Source organism: Fusarium flagelliforme (genome assembly GCF_020744385.1).
Source record: "Fusarium flagelliforme strain FIESC 12 MPI-CAGE-AA-0113 chromosome Unknown B0J16scaffold_7, whole genome shotgun sequence".
NCBI lineage: Eukaryota > Fungi > Ascomycota > Sordariomycetes > Hypocreales > Nectriaceae > Fusarium > Fusarium flagelliforme.
This window is the reverse complement of record NW_025763509.1, coordinates 2,229,308-2,249,637: the sequence shown is the minus strand read 5'-3', so window position 1 is coordinate 2,249,637 and position 20,330 is coordinate 2,229,308. Positions and strand designations below refer to the sequence as shown.

General features: G+C 47.2%; 9 protein-coding genes across 9 annotated transcripts; 7 read left to right on the top strand and 2 right to left on the bottom strand.

Moving 5' to 3' along the window:
* Positions 1-1,821: 1,821 nt before the first annotated feature.
* B0J16DRAFT_404867 (uncharacterized protein) lies at positions 1,822-2,911 on the top strand (the record flags this gene model as incomplete). Its single annotated transcript, XM_046132837.1, has 1 exon — positions 1,822-2,911. The coding sequence occupies one exon, from the start codon at positions 1,822-1,824 to the stop codon at positions 2,893-2,895; it is 1,074 nt and encodes a 357-aa protein (XP_045979309.1). The 3' UTR covers positions 2,896-2,911.
* Positions 2,912-3,243: 332 nt separating this feature from the next.
* On the top strand, positions 3,244-4,881 carry B0J16DRAFT_349397 (uncharacterized protein). The gene has a single exon (XM_046128900.1). The coding sequence runs from the start codon at positions 3,262-3,264 to the stop codon at positions 4,420-4,422; it is 1,161 nt and encodes a 386-aa protein (XP_045979308.1). The 5' UTR covers positions 3,244-3,261; the 3' UTR covers positions 4,423-4,881.
* Positions 4,608-5,799, top strand: B0J16DRAFT_404865 (uncharacterized protein; the record flags this gene model as incomplete). The annotated part of the gene is made up of 1 exon (XM_046132836.1): positions 4,608-5,799. The coding sequence occupies exon 1, from the start codon at positions 4,792-4,794 to the stop codon at positions 5,797-5,799; it is 1,008 nt and encodes a 335-aa protein (XP_045979307.1). The 5' UTR covers positions 4,608-4,791.
* Positions 5,800-6,439: 640 nt separating this feature from the next.
* On the top strand, positions 6,440-8,826 carry B0J16DRAFT_349396 (uncharacterized protein). The gene has a single exon (XM_046128899.1). It carries the CDS (start codon positions 6,620-6,622, stop codon positions 8,771-8,773), a length of 2,154 nt encoding a protein of 717 aa, XP_045979306.1. The 5' UTR covers positions 6,440-6,619; the 3' UTR covers positions 8,774-8,826.
* Positions 8,827-9,047: 221 nt separating this feature from the next.
* B0J16DRAFT_364929 (heterokaryon incompatibility protein-domain-containing protein) lies at positions 9,048-11,176 on the top strand (the record flags this gene model as incomplete). The annotated part of the gene is made up of 3 exons (XM_046129972.1): positions 9,048-9,459; positions 9,493-11,004; positions 11,156-11,176. The coding sequence occupies exons 1-3, from the start codon at positions 9,052-9,054 to the stop codon at positions 11,174-11,176; spliced, it is 1,941 nt and encodes a 646-aa protein (XP_045979305.1). The 5' UTR covers positions 9,048-9,051.
* On the bottom strand, positions 11,175-12,985 carry B0J16DRAFT_292845 (uncharacterized protein). The gene is made up of 2 exons (XM_046124342.1): positions 11,891-12,985; positions 11,175-11,836 (listed from the first exon to the last, which is right to left on the bottom strand). The coding sequence occupies exons 1-2, from the start codon at positions 12,910-12,912 to the stop codon at positions 11,383-11,385; spliced, it is 1,476 nt and encodes a 491-aa protein (XP_045979304.1). The 5' UTR covers positions 12,913-12,985; the 3' UTR covers positions 11,175-11,382.
* Positions 12,986-13,911: 926 nt separating this feature from the next.
* Positions 13,912-15,102, top strand: B0J16DRAFT_375706 (uncharacterized protein). Its single transcript, XM_046130717.1, has 2 exons — positions 13,912-14,543; positions 14,591-15,102. The coding sequence occupies exons 1-2, from the start codon at positions 14,156-14,158 to the stop codon at positions 14,944-14,946; spliced, it is 744 nt and encodes a 247-aa protein (XP_045979303.1). The 5' UTR covers positions 13,912-14,155; the 3' UTR covers positions 14,947-15,102.
* A 246-nt stretch (positions 15,103-15,348) lies between these two features.
* B0J16DRAFT_349391 (uncharacterized protein) lies at positions 15,349-17,193 on the bottom strand. Its single transcript, XM_046128898.1, has 5 exons — positions 16,805-17,193; positions 16,738-16,757; positions 16,584-16,691; positions 16,061-16,536; positions 15,349-16,015 (listed from the first exon to the last, which is right to left on the bottom strand). Exons 1-5 carry the CDS (start codon positions 17,010-17,012, stop codon positions 15,640-15,642), a joined length of 1,188 nt encoding a protein of 395 aa, XP_045979302.1. The 5' UTR covers positions 17,013-17,193; the 3' UTR covers positions 15,349-15,639.
* Positions 17,194-18,159: 966 nt separating this feature from the next.
* B0J16DRAFT_349387 (uncharacterized protein) lies at positions 18,160-20,255 on the top strand. The gene is made up of 6 exons (XM_046128897.1): positions 18,160-18,292; positions 18,339-18,570; positions 18,615-18,641; positions 18,687-18,924; positions 18,969-19,379; positions 19,425-20,255. The coding sequence occupies exons 1-6, from the start codon at positions 18,215-18,217 to the stop codon at positions 19,921-19,923; spliced, it is 1,485 nt and encodes a 494-aa protein (XP_045979301.1). The 5' UTR covers positions 18,160-18,214; the 3' UTR covers positions 19,924-20,255.
* Positions 20,256-20,330: the final 75 nt, after the last annotated feature.

The window sequence follows — 20,330 nt, the reverse complement described above, 5'->3', positions numbered from 1 at the left end:
TACTGTCGAAGTAAATTGCGCGTAGAACGACCCAAATTCCCCCATCAAAGTCCCATTTGTCTGCAGTCACGCACTGCTTCCAAAGCCAATGGTTGCTTTGGTTCTTCTGGTTGCTGTCCGTGTAGCGACTCTTCTTCGTCGCTTCGACGAAAGAAACCCAGATGCTCTCAGGCCACTTCCACCAATTACCCTGCTAGAGTGATTTGAGGCGGGTGACAAGAGCTTCGTAATGAGGTGGGAATTCGATGAGATGATTTAGCCTATTCGCCATGTCGTCATTCAGCCCAAAGTCGAGAGCATCGTCCGGGTTAGGCACGAAGGGCGCCTCGTTGCTCGTAGCCATCCTTTGTTGCTCGTGCGATTCAGTGAAGGCAAAGTCGTGCGTGGCTTGGAAATAGCGGGGATGTTGCGACCAAGCCCCTCGGTGCTCAGGTCATGCTCTGGAAATCGCCAATAGCTATTGAGTCAGCATCCACGTTCCACCGCTAACACCCAAGAAAAAGGAACAAAAGTTACCTGCTTGAGAGAGTGGTGATAGTAGAAGTGTATATCAGATTGAATTTCTTGCGCGCACCTCTGTGCGCGCTCGTGGCGACTCATAGGAGCGCTGGCATTCCAATTTGCGCTGTGTTGAATTGGTGTTTAGGAGAATAGAATGATATGGAAAAAGGGAAGTTTGGAAAGAGGACGAGGTTTCAAACCCCCACTAGCCCGTAACATCACACCTCGCCATCCACCTAAGTCCATCGTAAATACAAGGTACCCACTGTGACCATGACGGGCGGGTCAAAGAAAAGTCGAGACTTAGTTAAGAATGACGTAAAGATTAGGATAGTCTACCATAAGCTTTAGCCTAAACATATCTAAGTCATGTTGTTAGTAGGCTTCTGTGTCTTGGTGATCTTTCGGACCACCTGCATGACCATCATCATCAACCCAACTATAAATTCTAAATGGACTGACCCAACTAAAAACAGCACCTTCCTTCTGACGTACCGTCTATGGTGTAGTGGTCAACATTAGCCCAGACGCTGTTACTCCTGATAATGGAATCATGTTGCCATAGTAACGTTTGTTCCTCATTATAACCAGGAGTCCCTTTCTCATATTTCCCGTCCTTATCGTCAAGCTATTGCATGCACAGCATCCAGTACGTCGGTTTTACCTTTTTAAAAGAGGGCAATCCGACACATGTGTCAGTAAGGTTCAATTCAATACTGTGTTACAAGTCATCATTTCAGCTTGCAGCTTCTAGGCCCGCATGGAGCACTTCATTCCATCAACTAACAAGACGCTGTAGCCCTCGGCTCGGATTTCTGCACAGCGGAACCCCTACATTGTAAGCCTGGGGCTTATCTTTAGCTTCTCGTTTAGAAAACCCCAAACCAGTACCGAGGAGTGGAACATTTACATTTCAGGTCTTTTGGCAAGCACTCGGTCTACTTGATAATAAGTCTTCCAATGAATCGAACTTTTCAAGCACCAGGACACCAATGCTCTCTCATTTAGACCTTTTTCTCATTTGCCTTGCCTTGCCCTAACACCGGCTTCCATGACTCGCTGTACCGTTATACCCAAGACTCGCACGCATGCATCCATTGCTTGCACGTTCAAGATAGGCTTTTCCCAACAAATTTATACTTTCTTTTAAGCATCAGGACTCAGATGCTTATACAGGACGTTTTAATTGCCCTACCCTTGCCTAAAGTATAAAATACCCCTCCTTTCTTGCTTTCCTCTAGACTTGTTGTCCTTTTTCCACCACCTGATCGTCTACATTTCAATTTCTTCTACCTCTTAAGAACCACCTCTGCTTGAACTATGTCCATATACACAAGCGAAGCCCTTCTCAAGCCAGTCCCGCTATCACGCGACGAGATTGCGATTAAGGTCCGAGACCAGATGGAAAACGGGCACCGAAGAAGGGAGTGGAGTAAAATGATCATTTTTGATGACAAAATCTGCCTTCTTCAAGACTGTCCGGTGCGTGAGCCAAACCATGCCTGTATGGATCACATGTGGCAACCAATGTCACTGAGACAGACCAACAAAAGCACATCAATCTATATTGTGCCGAATGACCGTGGACTTGACTGTTATTTTCGGCTTGCACTCCACAACTGGTTATACGAGAAGTGGTATCGTCCTTGCAGGAATGATATTGAGTATCATCAATACATTGCATCTCCGCTCACTCTGCCGCACGTTTCTCCTAGTGAATCTACGCATGGTCTTGTTCACCATGTTCAGTCTACTCACAGGGTGCTCTGCGATGCAGCTTTGCGACATCAGGAACGCCGTAGAGCTGGAAAGGCTGGGCTCTACCCAGGGAGCGTCTTCAATGATCATCGCTTCTTTGTTCTTCAGCCCATGTTCCAAGCCTTGACAATGGTGGTCCTTGCAAACGACTACACTGCTCAAGGAAAGGATATCGGAACGGTTCCAGTTATACTATGCTTGACAGGAGTGCAGGAAGGGCTGAGTCAACCAATCACCTTCGACTCGATTCCCCAGAAGGAGATACTATCCGACTTAGCGATTCGAGCAACATTCGAGACAGCGATCGACTTCATCCTTTTCCTTGAACAAAGAGAAACTCGGGCTTTCGGTCCAAGACCCGACCCTGCTGAGTACGCAGCCACGTTCTACCGTTCTGAGGAGACTTATAGGGTATGTGTCAAAGTAGAGCGGATGTATAAGCTCGGTTGGGATAAGAATGAGACAATAGGTCCCAGTTCAGAGTGGGTTGACGTTGAGAGATATCACGACGAGATGAAGGAACGGAAAGAAAAAGATCAGAGAAGGTATGAGGATGAGAGTTCGCTTGACTACCGAATGTTTCAAATAGCTCTCAAGAAAGAGCAAGAGAAGTTGAAAGGTGCTCAAGGTGAATGAAAAGAGGTGATGTATTCATTTCCATAGAATTGTATACCCAAAGGGTCATAACTCCGATGTTTTCGAACAGAGCCTTTAAGAATAAGCTTCGGTTGCTTCTGTGATTGTGATTATGATATGTGTTATTGGTGCAATTTTATTTACTTGATAGTGTTGGTGACTTGTACCAATAGCTTCCAATAGCTTTAGCGCTTCCTTTTTCTCAGCCCACTATCCCCTGCACTAGCGCAGAAACCTGCCACTGTCCGATGTAGACCCTGGTCTTGAGAAGCCACTTCATTTAAACCAGCAGCATAAATGAATTGCCAGGTACTCTTCCTCGGAATCCAGTTCGTCTCATTGCCGTCGCTCTTTCATCTCGCAATCATGGTTAAGCCGAGGAATATTATCGCTGGTCTGGTGGGTATTGGAATTACTGGAGTTAATGCTGGACCCTGTAAACCCATCAGCGTTTCTATTGGTAGCAGCGCTGAAGCTTCGGCGACCTCAGCACTAACTGCATCTGGTTTCGTCACGTCGTCTTCCATCGCTGAGCTCAGCACTTCAATCAGCAGCTCAATTCAGTCCAGCACCGATTTGACCACCGAGACTGAAACTACTGCCATCTCTGAGTCTTCGATTACTGCCGCGTCAACCACAACAGGCTCCATCGAGTTTACATCTACCGTTATCTCTCTATCCGAATCGACAATTGCAACAACAACCGACTTTACTTCAACCCTAACTGAGACAACTACTGCTGCCGCCACTACTTCCGCTGTCGCAGATATACCATGCAACAATCAGATCTACCGAGGCACAGCTCAAAACAGAGGCTACACTTCCACTGACGCTCAATCCGAGGCCGATTGCTGGGAAGCCTGCTCCGCTGACGAACAATGCAATACATGGTTCTTCCAAACCGCCGGCGTCTGCCAACTTTACCGGGAACAATTCGATGCCATGAGCAGTCCCAGGAACGAAGATAGTAACCTCATTGGTTCACGCAACTGTTCTCCGCGCGACTATTCTCCTTGTGGGGATAACATTGGGTTCGGATCCATCAGCGCGAGTCCGATTGAGTCAGTACAGCAGGTTTTGCTTGAGAAGGATTGTGCGCAGTTGTGTATGAAGGATGGTCGCTGCGATGTCTGGCAGTACGACGGCATGTTGAAAACCTGCCATAAACTCACTGGTCAATTCGAGGATATTTTCACGCCCCAAGCTGATGCACAAGGAGCGAAAATTCTACTAGCTGGCTCACGCAGTTGCTCATCCGATTTCTTCAAGCCACAGCTTGAATATTGCAATGACCAGATTAACACCTGGGATGCCAATACCCCCATCGGCTACAGACATATCGCTGAGCTCAAAACGATTCCTTTGTGCGCACGTGCTTGCTCAATCGACCCTCAGTGTCTGTCCTGGGGAATCTTTGACGGTGGGATGATCAATAGTCCAAAGGGATGTGACCTTTCGCAATATGTTTACGACGAGGATCGGACGGATGTTGGAGCTGCTGGGTCGCGAAACTGCGGTGTCCCTTGATTTATCTGATCACCGGAGTGGGGTGCTTTTCATCAAAGGGTTTAGAAGAATGCAAGGGTTTTCGTGTTGCCATAGAGTGGAGCCTGACGAAAACGAGTGTAAGCTGACTAAATGGCTGTGTAATCATGCAATTACCTAACTAAGCCTTATCATCGGCCGACTTCAATTCTTTATTGTATATTACTTTCTCGAAGGACCAATCAGAAACTACTGCTAAACGAGAACTACATCGTTTGAGATAGCAGGGAAACTGGCAAGAAGCCAAAGCTCAAATTGTGAGTTGCACAAATAGCTGTCGTCCCACTGAAGAAAGAGAGACAAGTTTCTTCATCTTTCAAACCCCCAGGAGAACCTACGACTTATACCACCATGCTGTTCAATCACCTGATAACTGTCCTCACCCTCCCAACCCTTGCCCTCTCCCGCTCCCTCGTCGCAAAGACAGTATCTCAACTCTCACTCGGTACATGGCTCGAGAACATCGCCGTTCGCTCCAATGGAGATCTGCTCGTCACTGAGCTGTGGCCCAGTGCATCAATCTACACAATCGCTTATCCGCCATCTGGTAACCAACTGAAAGAGCTGGTGTCATTTCCCTCTATTCAAGGCCTTCTGGGAATCACCGAACTTCCTCCGTGTCCTGGCAAGCCTGAGACCTTTGTTGTCGTCGGTGGCAATGCAACTGGACTGAGTCAGTTGATTCCTGGCACTTTCAAAGCTTTTGCTGTAGAGTTCTATGGGAAGCGCAGGGTTAGGGTCAGGAAGATCAGTGACATGACAAAGAAGAGCACGTTTCTTAATGGCGTGGTTGCCATCCCAGGTGCACCCAATGCTGTGCTGATCTCGGATTCGGTGAAAGGTTTCGTGGGCCGTCTCGACGTATCAACTGGCATATTCGATGACACAACGTTTACCTTCCCAGAAATGGCTCCACCAGCACCAAACGCATTCGGCATCAACGGCATTAGAATCCGTCAAGGCCATCTCTACTGGTCAAATTCCAACGCCGTCAAGATCTACAAAACAGCCATAACCCCAACTGGTTATCCCGTCAAGGGGTCCAAACCTCAACTTGTCGCCGACCTATCGCACGTCGTAACTTTTCTTGATGACTTTGAGTTTGATTCTCATGGAAATATCTATGCTACGAGCAACTCTGATAACTCTGTTGTATTCGTGGATGCCAAGTCAGGCAAGGCAAAGATCGTGGTTGGTAGTGTCAGTGAGATGACTGTTGCGGGCTCAACTTCGTTGGCCTTTGGACGGGGAAGGAAAGACAAGGATGTCTTTTATGTGTCCACCGGTGGTGGATTGTTCAAACCTATCAATGGGACGGTAACTGAAGGAGCGAAGGTTGTTGCTGTAAAGGTTCAATGAAGGGTCAACGCCTTTGACAGTTGGCGCAGGGTATTGGTCAATGAACGTCTTCTATATCAGACAAGATGCGTCAGAGAACAGACATTGCATTTTTTTTCTAAATGATGCTTTTTGAATGCTGGCTAAGGCGGGAACAAACCGTCGACTAGACGTTTAAAGCCTACTATCATTCGAAGCAGCTGGTACGAAAATCCGCAACAACTAATACAAACATAGTTAAAAATGCCAGTTATAAAATAAAACAGTTTCTTAACCGTTAAAACAAACTTACACAATAGCTGATGAGAGGCTGTTTTGTACAATCTAAAAAGTCAAGTATAGGTTAAGTTATGTTATCTACATAAAGCCTTGTGCATGCTTAGGCCGAATAGACTCCATCGCTGATTAAATTAGTTCCCGCCAAGTGGACCCTGGAGATCGACTCTGAAACTGCCACTGGCTCGTTTAAGATCCAGCCCCCAATTTAGTACTGCCAAGTTTCGCTAGACGGAATACAGCCAATGATACAACCCCAAACGGTTCAACTGCTCCGTGTTGTCAGCATGTCAGCTTCAGGGGTTCGCAATGGGATAGCCCCTCATTTCGCCTTAGCCTCAAGCCCAGAGCCTGATTTTTTTTTTGAGAAGAGATAGATATTAATAAGGAAAGTACGACAGACGCAGCCATGTCTTGAGTGTCACCACGAACATGTTCGCCCGTACGCTCTGGCGAGAACATCCCGAAAGAACTGGATAACGCTAGTCGTTCTTGGCCCCCACATTCAAGCTTTGCTTACATCCTGAGGCATAATATTCGACCCCGACGGGTACCTACCGACAAGATGCGACAAGCATCAACGTCATTCTTCAGGTCGTCACCAGAATACCAACACATTAACGACCCTCACTCTGAAGCTCACCCCAACATCGCGCCAACACCCGCCGACACACCCATTATCCACCAAACCTCATACCTTTCACCCCGGTCAGACTTTGACTCTCCCCGTCCTGGCATCCACCCTCTTGAACCGTTGAGTCCAGACTTGCGCGGCTCATATGCCTCGGGTGGAAGAGATAACAGTCGCGTAAACTTACTCAACTCAGAACCAGCACATGGACTTGGTGTCTATCAACCTCCTGCGCCACCACCCAAAGACCCACTATGGTTCCGCGTCGCAAAGAATAAATGGTGCATGGTTGTCTGTCTTGTCTTTGGCGCAGCTGCAGCCATCGGCCATCACATTCTTTACTCCCATCTCCATAACCGTGAAGCTACGAATCAGCAATGGTGGTTACGTCTCGGTCAATTCCTTGCCTTTGTTGCAAAAGCAAGTTTCGTTGTTGCGGTCTTGACAGCGCACCAGCAAGTTGCCTGGCGAGCCGTCAGCCGGAAGAGCTACACCGTTCATGCCATTGACTCACTGTTCGGCGCGGCGCATAATGCTTTTGAGTTGTTTAACAAGGAGGCGTGGAAGAAGTCGGCATTTGCTATGGTACTGGCGATATATATTTGGTTATCACCTGCCGTAGTCATTTTCACATCCGCGACGTTGAACACGGTGATAGATACACGAGGGGATCATACATTCTGCCAGAATGTTCGAACGCTAAATTTTAGCAATGATGCGAAGAAAAGTTGGGATGATGACAAGCGGGCAAGGAACGAGACCATGCGAGGGATCTCGATATCAACGTTCAACGAGGTCACGAGAGACAGAGAATCCCCCTACCACTTCGACTACTGGCTCAAGGCTGCTTCGCCTCTGGACTCTATTGCTTCGAGAGTTTTGGCTGGAGGACAGCCGGTCCAGCGAGACGAAGTGGCTGATGAGATTTGTGGAAAAGGATGGGACTGTTCCACGACGATTTCATTTGTCGGGCCAACATACAAGTGCGAGCAACTCGCCAAAGGGGCCAACTCAACGATGAAAAGCTTCAAGAACTACACCACGCCTTTCAACCTTACCCAATTGATACCCTACGGAAATGCAAGCTTTTACACCGTCGCAAGCATTGGAGAATTCAAGGTTGATCAGATCGAAGTCGATGAGAACAACAAACCAGTACCAAAGCCACCATTTCCCAAGAATTTGGGGGCTTTTCGATCTGAACCGGTACTGTGGATGGGGTATGTTGAAGTGGACAGCATCGATGAAGAGCATGCCAAGAACCGCAGTATGAAGAATTGGTCTTCAGATTACACGCCTGTCATCACAGCTTGCGAGCATTGGGAGACGAATTATACTGTCAACCTGAACTATACAGGTGGTCGGCAATCCTACAAGGTCACGGACCGAGATTATCTACGGAAGGTTATCAACACAACATATATCGACGACTCAGCCAAGGATGGGACTCTAGATCCACAATACGCTGAACCAGAAGAGAACTATGTCTTCCCAATCAACTGGCCATACTACCGCAAAATAGCAGCATATCACTCTCTGGGCAAGAAGATCCGCGATTTACTCGAAGGGTCAATCTTACTGCCGGGTCCCATCGCCCATTCATCCATCACAACCTCAAAGCTGGTCGCTCGACCCGAAACCCTCCCTGTCCCCAACTTCGAAGACGCAGTACAAAAACTTTACGAGGACCTTCTCATATCCCTTCTCTCGGACCCACTACTCCTCGCAGTGGCATGGGCATCCGACCCCAAAGAACTGTCGGGTAGAGGCCCTGGCGGACCGGATACACAGTATCCCTGTGTCCGGATGAAGACGGGGAGTTACTTCTTTTACAATCGGAGTGTTCTTATTACAGTATATGTAGCCTCATTTCTCATCGGGGTAGTGGGTGTTGCGTACGGTCTTGTGGCTATGGCGCGGGACGGCGTGGATGAGTTGAGAGAGATTACATTTTCATCGATTGCGAAGACGACCAAGGGGATTGATTTGGATCGGGAAGGCGATACGAGGAGGAGGATTCGGGCTGTGGAGGAAAGGCCGGGAAGTGGAATATTTGAGTTTCGGGTTGAGGATTATAGAAGAGGATAAGTCTTATCTTTGTGTGTCTAGGATAATGACAGTCAATCTACAGTTGATCCCTCACAACAGCCAATCTATATTGGGCTTCGATTCCAGCGCATGACATCTAGAATTAGATCGTCATCATCTGGTTATGTCAGGGCTCTAGTCCTATAGGGCTATGTGGCAGGGGCAACGCGGTGCTCTGCTATTCGTGGTTCAAGCCCTGTCCAGATCCGTAGCGGGGTACCATCTTGAAGCTCGATTACCCCGCCCTTCCAACCACGTTTCACCAAAGTAGACTCAACATGGAACCGGAACGCCTCGTCTGCCCCAAGTGTTGGCTGGAATTCTTCGACACTGAGGCTTTCGAAAGAACATGTACTGCCGAAGATGACCACTATTCCATACACAAGACCATTGGTATCTCCACCGTTAACGAAATCAGAACAGCTTCATCACGTTGCAATTGGTGCAGTTTTATCGCGACCTTCCTCAATGATTCAAAACCTGGAGAAACGCAGATTAAAACCGTACTCCTTCCTTCCCGAGAGAGGTACCATGCTACACCATCTGGCCGCAATGTGTTCTTTGTCCGCGTCTATTATCTGTTAGGAGAAGAAGAAGTCAACATTGAGATGGAGTCTCTTTATGCTTTTACGACAAGCGAGGATAAAGCATCTGAGTACGTGACTGCACGTCCGTTGCGAGTGGATGTAGGCAGTGATGCCGCTTGTGATCAAATCCAGACGTGGCTCGACGATTGCAAAGATCACGAGGACTGCTCCAGCTCCTACACAAATGCTCCACTTCCTACCCGAGTTATCGAAGTCAGTCCTGTAGACCAGGAACAGCCTCGTGTTGTCGAGTCTGGTGGTCAAAGGGGAGAATATACAACCTTATCCTACTGCTGGGGCAAAGCACCCTTTCAGACCCTCAACACGTCAAATTATGCCCAATGTCTTAGAGGACTCGATATGAGCACATTACCTCTCACAGTTCAAGAGGCCATCACTGTATCGCGCAAATTACAAATTCCATATCTATGGATCGATGCTCTTTGCATTATTCAGGACTCCGAGAATGACAAGAATGAAGAGATCTCCTCGATGAAGGATGTCTACGCTTGTTCAGCGTTGACCATCGTCGCAGCCTCTGCAAAGGCCGTCGCTGAAGGGTTTCTACAAGATCGGCCTAACCCAAAAGACATTTTTACAATTCCATTTGGCATGGAGCCTGACCTGTTTGGTTCATTCTCTTTCGGTAAACTCAGCACTGCATCTTACGACGAACGTTCTGAGCCACTGGCAAAAAGAGCCTGGACGTTGCAGGAACAATTGCTCGCTCAACGGTCCGTCACATTCACCGGTCACACAATGCTATGGGCCTGTAAAGCCGGTACACGAACCTTTGGCGACTCTTTCCACTATCCGTATAGCGACAGCAGTGAAAGATCCTATACCCTCAACCTCGATAAACTTTTGCTAGATGAAGAAGAGGCCAGAGCCTGCAAGTTTGATGCTCTGACCTCTTGGTGCAGGCTTGTAACGGCCTATTCTCTTCGTTTTGCTAGTCTTGAAAGCGACAAGTTGAACGCAATTGCTGGCGTTGCGTCGCTTCCATCGTTTAGCTCTGCCCTTGGTCCAATCTATCATGCTGGAATGTGGACGTACAAGTTTGCGTTGCAACTTACTTGGTATGTTGAACATCAACATGAAAGCCTCCCTGGTATTGACCTTCCTTCCTATCAACCAAAAGCATACCGCGCGCCGTCATGGTCGTGGGCTAGCATTGAAGGTGGTGTCATCTGCTTTAATGACATATTTGCGCCCGTTCACTATCCTATTACAATTTGCGAAATCATAGAGTGTTTTACGACGCCCAAAGTTGAGGAAGGCTCTTTTGGAGAAATTATTTCTGGATCTCTAAAGCTAAGAGGGCCTGTAAGAAGAGCCTGGGCGTTTCCGCAAACATCTAATCTTGTGTTGCTCCCTACGTCAGACAGCGGCAACAGTATCCCCTCTTGCCAAGATGCATACAGACAACACATTGAAGACTTTGTTGCACAGAACCCCGACGTTGATCCAGATGATGAGACTCTGCACGGCGCGTGGAACGACAACACCGTTACAACATGTGATGAGTCTCGATTCACTGAACCTATGCTTGTTTTCTGTCTTGCCGTATCCTCTGAGCTTGGAGATCCAAAAAGTGTTTCTGGCTTACTTCTCTTAGAGACAGTTGAAGGCACATATACGAGAGTAGGCCAGTTTATGAGAGCAAGAAAGAAAGACTTCGTTAGAAATGAGTCAATAGTGAGAGAGATCATAATAGTATGATGAGAGGTTACAATTACCCCTCCATGTGTTACAGTGCACCTTATGTAGGACGTGATACACCATCATCCTTTAGGCAGAAAAGGACATGCTGTAACCAATTGTGATTGTAGAGTAGAATAAGATTGACGAATGTGTTTGTCTCTTTACCATGAGCACAAACGTTGCAGCAAGACGAGGTTGAGGATGGAAGTTTCCTTCACTCTCTCCTGATCCCATTACACACTCAGTACACATTCCAGATAGAGCTGCTGTGTGCGTTCCGAAATACAGCTATATACATGTCACTGAAAAGCATTCCCCTCAGATATAAGGCTCATGATCCCACTCTTCCAGCTCCTTTGCGTAACAAATCCACATCTTTTCCGGGTGCTGCTGTGCCTTGAGCCACATATCCCGAAGACTGACACCTTCCCAACGAGCACCGTAGAACCATGAATTAAGTGACCATTTGGCTACTTTAACACGTCCTTGGTACTTTTTCCCGTCGAAAACAGTTTCGTCCTGTGAACTGTCCCAGTCTGCATCATATGCCCAGACCCAGCAAGGATCAAGAAGGTCACTTTCTTCGATACTGCGATTACCATCAAACAGCTCGATGGGAATCACAATAAAGGTGTTACGAAGGAATCCAGGAGAGAGGACATCGCTATACTCCTGTACCCTACGATGTTTCTTCTTCTTCCTGATCATGTGCATCATCTTCCTATCCTCTTTAGTGTCAGACTTGTTTTTCTGACTGTACTGCTTAAAATGTCTAGAAGGTAGTTAGCATATTTACTCTTCTCTGTGTCGCGACATCTTAACTTACTTTCTGAGATCATCGTCTTCCACCAAAGTCTCATCGGGGGAGAATATAGGCCAATTCTGAGCTTCTAGACGATGCATTGTGTACCAGTTGTCCTCTCCCTGAGTATGCAAACACGACCAGCGTACACCCATTGGCGAACAGGTATTCTCGATGCGGAGCCACTCCGACTTCCAGTAGTGACCATATTTTTGAGTTGCTTCCCTGGACACATAGTAAACAAAGCCGAACGGCTGTTGAGCATCAAGAACCTTCTGCATCCAAGCAGGCGGTGCGGGAGACACTTGCTTCCAGAGTCTTTCCAGGTGTCTCTTGGGTTTGTCTTCTTCCCACCTCTCCTTTTCTTTCTCTATCCAGTTCTCATATTCGGAGAGGTATGCTACGACTTCTGGAAAAGGCGAGTTTCTAAGAGATTCTCTCATAGATTGCTCAGATTCTTGATTCGGTCGTGGTGGGTCGTCGTCCGTCACGGGACGCTCGAGGGCGGCAATCATCCATCTGGCATTTCTTCGAGCCTTCTTTAGATCCTCATCACGCACAAGCTCCCTAGCTCTAGCGGCAGGGGTCTGGAGATCCTCTTCTCGAAGGCGTGCTTCGTATATTTGCTGTAGTGTAGCATCGCACCCGTCGATATAATACAAGTCGCAATAAACCAGCTTCCAGGCATCCGATGAAAGGACAGTAGTACGATGATCGAATCCCGCAATTCTCCTAATCAAGGACCAACCAGAATTTGCGACATTGTTAGTGATGCGTTTCACCATGGTACTTTCGTCCGTAGAATGGATAGTTCGGCCAAGGAGAGTAAGCTTCAATCGGGTGTGCATCTCAGACGGATCAGCTAGGGCGACTTCAACGAGGTCTCTACCCGCGATATCTTCTTTCAATTCTCGATCATCCTCCTCTCTTTCAACGATGATCCTGACCCGGTTGCGTTCTTCCTTCGAAAGATGCTGAACGCGTTTCCGGCGCTCCGAAAAAGGGAGGTGCGAGACGCTCCTATAGAGATCTAAATTTGGGTCCATTGTTCTGTTTATCCAGTCGGTCAGCTGTCTCGTATCGGTAACGCTGTCTGTGACTTCAGCTGGAGGGCTGAGCATGACACGGGTATGTTATATTTATTCTGTATGAATCACTGTTGGTTCTTTTAAATTAATCATATTCCCTTGACATATCCACTCTGATTAGGCAGACGTGGTCCAAGCTGTGTCAATCTCTCCAATCATGAGCTTGAAAGACATCTTTACACCCAGGGGATTAATTAGCGTCGCCGGAATCCGAAAGCCAAGACTAAATTTGAGACGACGCACGCTCAACACAGGGTGCGCCCACGATCAAATGATCGAGTCTGTATACTTTGACGCTCGGTAAGAGTCGCGCGCCAATGCTGTGGTCCATTTTGTTAGGCTCCAGTGATGAAAAAGTTCTTAGGACCAAGTTGCTTTGTTTCCTGCTCTTATGCAATATTGTCCTGGTCATTTACAGCTGACTGCCTACGATATTTGGCCTATACTTACATAACTATCGTTCCATTGTTCAAACATAATAACACCAAACGAGTCACGTATGAAGGTGACGTCACACTGGCGATAACTTGGTTCATCCTTCGTGGATGTAGATTGCTCCATTGAAAATCACTATTGTTATGTACAGGTCAATAATTGTAAAATCCTTCTCTTCCTTGATAAAAACCCTGATTGACGCTTTCACGTATTGACCACCTCTTTCTCATCATCTGTTGGCTGTTAGTTATTAACTGTTGGTTGTTAGTGTCAAGTAAGTGGCTCCATAGCACCAGGGGGCAGGGGCGGCCCCGACCAATCGCTTGCAGAGTGGTTACAAATGGTGACCTGTTGGTAGTCTGATTGTATTTCTCCTTCTGAAGAATAACAACCAATTGAGGTGCATCCAAAAAGCCTTGGCCGTTCTTACTACTAACGTATAACAAGTCGGTTTTGGACATAGAAAGGTTAATGATGATTTTGCAGAGAAGTGCTAGTGACGCCCCCTTGCTGCGGGATTACATTGGCTATTGCAGTGTGCGTTCTCCGCTACCAACCAACAGACAGTTCCATCCGCTTAATGTACTGGGTCTGTGTCATCTTGGCATCTTTAGCGCGACTGACAACTTTCTCAAAGCAGAGTTAATATCCTGTTTAAATCCACTTCTCTCCTGAGCCGATAAAGGAGCGGAATCTGTGTGATTTTATAAATCAAGAGAGGGTCCTGACTAGCGGTATCAGGCTTCCTTAGCTTCACATACTTACTATGCACTTCATAATTATTCTAAGCCTTTCTCTGGCTGTCAATGCCATCAAAGTCCAGAGCGATATGTACATCGACAGCTTAAATCTCACATCAAGTTGTACCAAGGCCTTGCAAACGGATCTCGAATGCGACGATTATACCCGGACATTAGGGAAGTATACATACCAAGGATGGGTTGGAAGTAACAGATTAGTCGACGCTATTTGCACCGCTACCTGCTTTACGTCCCTCCAAAAATGGAACGAGACTGTAACCAAAGATTGCGCCGAAGATCGAACGAAAGACGACCCCCATCAGCTGCAAACCTTGATTGCAGACGCCAGTGACATTCAGCTAATGTGGAATGTGACTTGTATCAAAGATACAAGCTCAGGTCGTTACTGCTTGGGTTAGTATTGTACAACCATCTCTTTCCCACAAGGCTGACCTCTCTAGACGTCATATATGAACAACACGGGCCGGCCGATGGTGGAGAGAGACCATACAAAGAGCCATGCGATCCCTGCTACGGTATGGTCATCACCGCTTTATTGAACTCATCCATCGATGCTCACCTGTGGTTACTGGATGATGACTATTGGAAGGGGCAACTTAAACTTGTCCATGAGAACTGCAGTAGTCCGGGACAGATTGAAGCGGATTTCGAAGCACAAAAGATGTTTAATGCTTCACACGGCAATAACAGAACAGCGGAACCGGAACCGAACGATGGGATGGCGTTTGGAGGAAACCCAACCGGTGGACCTTGGATTGCAGCACTGGTCTTTGGTTTGGGTATACTTGTGCTATAGATCTATGCAATCAGTCACTCAAAAGTCACATATGGAGTCGCTTGAGCTTCTTTGTAGGTGTGGGGAACTTCAAATACGTTGTAATGTGGACACACTGGCGACAAGCTGTCCCAGTTTGATATGAGGGTTTTATAGGACTTTAATAGTTCAACAATGAAGTGAAACTCACCAGGCAAGCTGCAACTCAATAGGCTCATCAAATTGATAGTCGCCCACAGCGACTAAACTTCAAATATCGCCAATGCAGCTATCACTCACGGGAGGTTGCTGTGCCTTCCACAGTAGCCTTTCCTCCCCTCCTTCCTACATTCACCTCCACACAATGCACCTGTCGAGATAACTGTTCAATTCGTTAGCTATAGAGCTAGGTCGAATTGCATCTCGCCCGTGAAACCTAACTGGACTCTGTGTGGACTGTGTTACTGAAGTGAATCAGCCGCCGTCTCTTGATTACAACGCTTGCAAGCTCGCCAGCCCTGATCCAGCAGAGGAAATTGACCTCCATTATGTAAAGTATGATCAACCAAGCCAAAGGCCTAAACTTGGAATCTATTGTGTCATGGGCATAGTACAGTTAACAGTGCTATGTTCAGCTAGAAACCGCTGTTTCTCCGCCGCCTCCAGCAGGCATATATAAATAGGACCCTTGGACTATCAATGACAATTAATATGTGCATTATACTCAGTCGCAACCTATGACCTCTCATACTGAACTGTTGTAGTCCTAGTTTGCAATATCCCATCTTCACTGTCCCCATCCCCGGTCGCCTCTTGGTTCGCCAAGGACTCATCGGATCGTCCGCTGTAAATCTTTACATTCGTCTTCCCCATATCAGGCCTCAGGCTATTCCTGTTGAAACGGACATCATGCTCCAGCTCCACAAGTGTATCAAACTTGCGTCGCGGTCCATTCGAACCACCAAAAGTCCGTAGCCCATAACTTCCGCTGTTCTGTTCGCTTGGTTTGTTCTGACTTCGATCGCCAAGGACGCGGGGCGCAACATGTTTGAGGAAGACGCGAAGGGTGGGTAGACAACCACACATAATAAGGAGATTGGCTTCGATGATGCTGTCATGTTTAGTCGGAGTTGTGGAACTGTGGAAGGATACTTACACCCAAAGACAACCTTCGGCCAAGGACCAACTCTGGTCTGGGTTCGACAAACTCGGTAGCAACAAGACCAATCGGACAATCGATGTGATGAGGGTGATGGAACCAATAGCAAACAACCCAAGCAAGCCAAACTTCTGTCTCATAGACATCTGCAACCCAATGACAGTCGGAATAGGCAGCAACAACAGCATCAAGTCGGTGATGCATCCAAAAGCAGCTTGTGTAACGTAAATCGGAGGACGATTAATGCATGTCGCATCAGCCGAGAGTCTGACGTCCCAACCAGCCGCAATGGGTTTACAAGCAAAAAGAACGCTGAACCAGATTCCGACTAAACTCGTTGTGCAGATGAAGGCGGTGAGATATACAGTGTATTGGTACCATAACGACGGCGAGAGGCGGAAGTAGAAGAAGCAGAGCGTCAATTTCGAGAGAATCGTAGTTGGGATGTACGTGAGCGTCGTACACATGACAAGCTGTAGAGTGTAAGCTATATGTCGACATGGTAGAAGGTGGCGCTTACCAATGCTGACTCGGTATTGCTGTCGACCGGCATTTCCCATGCATGGACGCCAAGAAGCTTACGACTGTATGCACTGAGAAGACACGATTGCGCGGCGATGGACAGTATCTGGAGATGTCAGTATATCGTCAATTGAGGCATGCCAATTGCCTACCCAAGCAAAGAGAATTAACCCTAATAAATTAGTATCTGTTAGGAGTTTCCATTATCAGGGAACTTACAATCATCAAGAAGAAACTTCCGCAACAGCACGGCATTGGTATACATGCGCTGTGCTAGGAATGCCGTTGCAAATGCAAACTCCAGTCCGAAAATCCAGAATGCTTTGCGGATCATCGACACATCCGTCTCAGGATTGTCAAAGTCCACTTTGTACCCATCGGGCGGTGGAACTGCTACCTCGACGCCATTGACAATGGGAAAGGACATTGCGACTGTGACATTAAAAGATCCAGGAGAAACAACAAAAGAAAAAACGAAACGCTGGGCAGCCTGAGAGTTAAAGCATCATATCGATGAAGAAAAATAAAAAGAGAGCAAGTCCATTTGACCGTTAGGTGTCAACAGGCATCAAGGGCCAGCCACCGTTCGGGGTACCAGAACTTTAAATTTCTACAGGACAAGGTCATATAAAATACTTTCGGGAGTGATTATCGCCGAGGGTGATATTCCGCAGATTAATAGAAGGCGGAATATCCTTCAACGGGAAAGACAGTTTAGGTACGGGCCGCCGTCTGGGTGTCGGAAGAACTGGCCATCCCAAGCATAAGAGACGAAATAATTAGATCACTTTGTGTCAGCTTAGACCAGAACTTTAACTACTTAATTTTGTAGTCTAAGTACTCTCGTTGCTGTGGATTCCCGATGGTATGAATCCCCGATGCAGGGGTTTAACGGGATGGCCGAATGAAGAAGAAGCGGTGGAAATGACCAGCCTTTCAGCTGTAACAAGGATTGTAAACTTTGTTCAGAGATCTGCATAATCTTTGCCTCTTATAGACTGTCAATCGTAACTGCCGAAGTCACATTTATAATGATGGTAGGTATAAATTATGCCTTGTGGTGAGATTGCTTTGCTTCTTATGACGGGAATATGAATTTTATCGGCCTGGTTTCCATTTGTAGTGAATAGTTTGTGGATCTCGGGAACTTGACGTTAGTCTCGGTTTAAGAATCTTCTGCTTCAATGTTCAAACCTTGAAGTCACACTAGTTGTACATCATTTTCATCACACGAATCCATGTTCCTTGGCAGAAGTGAAGAGATCATCAACACGGTTAACTCTTTCATGGTAGATGTTGGTGATAAAGCCACCTGTTTGTGATTAATGAAGATCAATCCTCCCAGGTTCCACTTCCCCGAAGAGCAGACAATCCCAGGATCATCAATACCAGCACAAGCATTCCGCGAACTAGGATCAACCAACATGCATATCCGACCCCTGCCTGTGTCATCTGACAAACCAATCGCATACAAACTCGCTTCCAATGCGCCATTTTCTTCGCCTGAGAACAAGGGTTCATCCAGCAATCAGTGTCTCACGAGACGATCACAAAAGACCAAAGTTTCCGCACAGGCTCTTTTCTCTTGCCTCCAGATCATCTTCCGTTTTCAGTGTCACATCTGTCAATATGAAGTCGGGTACATCAATCTTGGCCTGGACGGCAATGCTCCTTACTTCAGCTGGAGCCATGGAGAACGAGAACTGTGTAAGCCCTGCACCCCTTTTCATTAATGGAGTAACTAATGTTTCAGTGTGCTTTGCTCAAGGGTGCGGGTTTGAAGCACGTCTATGCGCCTGACAGTCAAGGTTACAAGACCCGAACTCAATCGTACTTTTCCATCTCATCGCAGTTGCAGCCTTATTGTATCGTGCAACCTGAAAGTGCCGAGGATGTGTCTACTATTATTAAGACCTTGGTTCCTGATACGAAGTGCAATCTTGCCGTGCGGAGTGGCGGGCATACCGTCTGGGCAGCTAATAATAGTAAGTCGCCAGGCCTTGTGAAACAAACCTTATCTAATTTGCAGTCAACGATGGTGTCACGATTGATCTAGGTACATATCCCCTACTTGTATGATGATCCCTTCTAATTTGTTTAGGGTTAATGAACAAGACCACATATGTTGAAGAGACAAAGGTTGCCCGAATTGACGCCGGGTCCATCTGGCGCGAGGTCTACGAGGCCCTCGAACCCTTTGGTGTTACTGCAGCTGGCGGCCGTACTTCTTCTGTTGGTGTCGGAGGCTTTCTGACTGGTGGCGGTAATACCTTTTACACTGCCCGTCGTGGTTTCGGATGCGACCAGGTTGTCAACTTTGAAGTCGTCCTTGCCGATGGGTAAGCCTCCACAACCTTCCCCTCTTCAACGCTAACACACGCAGACGCATCGTAAATGCCAACAAGGACGAAAACGCCGACCTATGGAAAGCGCTGAAGGGCGGCTCTACCAACTTTGGCCTCGTCACCCGCTTTGACGTACAGGCCTTCGACGCTCCTCTTCTCTGGGGCGGACTTGTCACGTATACGACCGAAACAACAGAGGCGCATGTCGAAGCTTACAAGAACTGGACCGATAACATCGAGAACTATCAGGATGGGTCCGTGATTCCTTTCTGGAGCTATACGCCTCAGGCTGGCAAGATTGGTATCACCGTCTCGTATGAGGATACAACTGGCGTCGCTTCACCAAAGGCTCTGGATGCATTCTGGAAGATTCCTTATGAGACATCCAATTTGCGCAAGGATAGTCATCGCAACATGACGGTCGAGCTTGAACTTGTTGCTGGATACCGGTAGGTAATAACCTTCGCTTATAGAATTAAAGACTAATTGGTCAGCAACGTTTGGTTTGCCATCACCTTCAAGAACAAACTCGCCATGTACCAAAAGGCCCTCGCCCTGCATGAGCAATTCGTCGCCGACTGGAAGGCTCAATCCCCCGACGGTGACTTTATCAACCACGCCATCTTCCAAGCCATGCCGACCATCTTCTCGCAACACTCCCTCTCACGAGGCGGAAACGTCGTTGGTCTCGACCGGGAGAAGGACAACGCCGTCATGTTTCAAGTCCAACACATGATCAACGGTGCTGAACAAGAGAAGCTTGCTCGTGAGCGGATGGTCAAGTTCCGCGAGACGATTAAGCAGTATAGTGTGGACCAAGATGCTGCTGTGGAGTGGGAGTATCTTAACTATGCCGACTTTACTCAGGATCCTCTTTCTACCTATGGGGAGGAGAATGTCAAGTTCTTGAAGAAGGTTGCAACAAAATTTGATCCTAATGGGGTGTTCCAGACTCGTATGCCCGGAGGCTTCAAGATCTCCAAGGTCGCTTAGATGAAAATCAACAGGACTTGTTTAGATACGATGAAATAATAACATGGCCGTGTTTAAGCTTATTCTTTAACTTTCTCGTGGAGCTTGATCAGTTATAGGTTTTGCCAGCGTCTTAAAATTAGCTTTCCACTTTCCACGGTCAGAACGCTCTGATCGCTCACTCAAAATCCTCTGGATATGTGGCGAATGTCAACACAAAGCTTCTGTTGTTCTCTCCTACCCGACAGTGTACAAGTTTCTCTGTAGAAAGATAACAAGAGTTTCACATCATGTTTTATAGCGTTATTGAGTTTGCCTTTGAAGAAGACTCATTTTGTTGGATAATAGTTGATGGTGATTGATTCTGTAGGGTAGTAACAAAGTTGAGTAGCGGTATGAGCGATAGATTGTGATGCCTATTTCAACGA

Bases quoted from the DNA above. Each gene is read 5' to 3' on its own strand.
- B0J16DRAFT_292845 (XM_046124342.1), bottom strand. From the start codon at position 12,912: ATGGACCCAAATTTAGATCTCTATAGGAGCGTCTCGCACCTCCCTTTT. The intron at 11,837-11,890 runs GTAAGTTAAGAT...ACTACCTTCTAG, and splicing joins GAAGACGATGATCTCAGAAA to ACATTTTAAGCAGTACAGTC.
- B0J16DRAFT_349387 (XM_046128897.1), top strand. From the start codon at position 18,215: ATGAAGTCGGGTACATCAATCTTGGCCTGGACGGCAATGCTCCTTACT. The intron at 18,293-18,338 runs GTAAGCCCTGCA...CTAATGTTTCAG, and splicing joins CCATGGAGAACGAGAACTGT to TGTGCTTTGCTCAAGGGTGC. The intron at 18,571-18,614 runs GTAAGTCGCCAG...TCTAATTTGCAG, and splicing joins CGTCTGGGCAGCTAATAATA to TCAACGATGGTGTCACGATT.
- B0J16DRAFT_349396 (XM_046128899.1), top strand. From the start codon at position 6,620: ATGCGACAAGCATCAACGTCATTCTTCAGGTCGTCACCAGAATACCAA.
- B0J16DRAFT_349391 (XM_046128898.1), bottom strand. From the start codon at position 17,012: ATGTCCTTTCCCATTGTCAATGGCGTCGAGGTAGCAGTTCCACCGCCC. The intron at 16,758-16,804 runs GTAAGTTCCCTG...CTAATTTATTAG, and splicing joins GAAGTTTCTTCTTGATGATT to GGTTAATTCTCTTTGCTTGG. The intron at 16,692-16,737 runs GTAGGCAATTGG...TGACATCTCCAG, and splicing joins GGTTAATTCTCTTTGCTTGG to ATACTGTCCATCGCCGCGCA.
- B0J16DRAFT_349397 (XM_046128900.1), top strand. From the start codon at position 3,262: ATGGTTAAGCCGAGGAATATTATCGCTGGTCTGGTGGGTATTGGAATT.
- B0J16DRAFT_375706 (XM_046130717.1), top strand. From the start codon at position 14,156: ATGCACTTCATAATTATTCTAAGCCTTTCTCTGGCTGTCAATGCCATC. The intron at 14,544-14,590 runs GTTAGTATTGTA...TGACCTCTCTAG, and splicing joins CTCAGGTCGTTACTGCTTGG to ACGTCATATATGAACAACAC.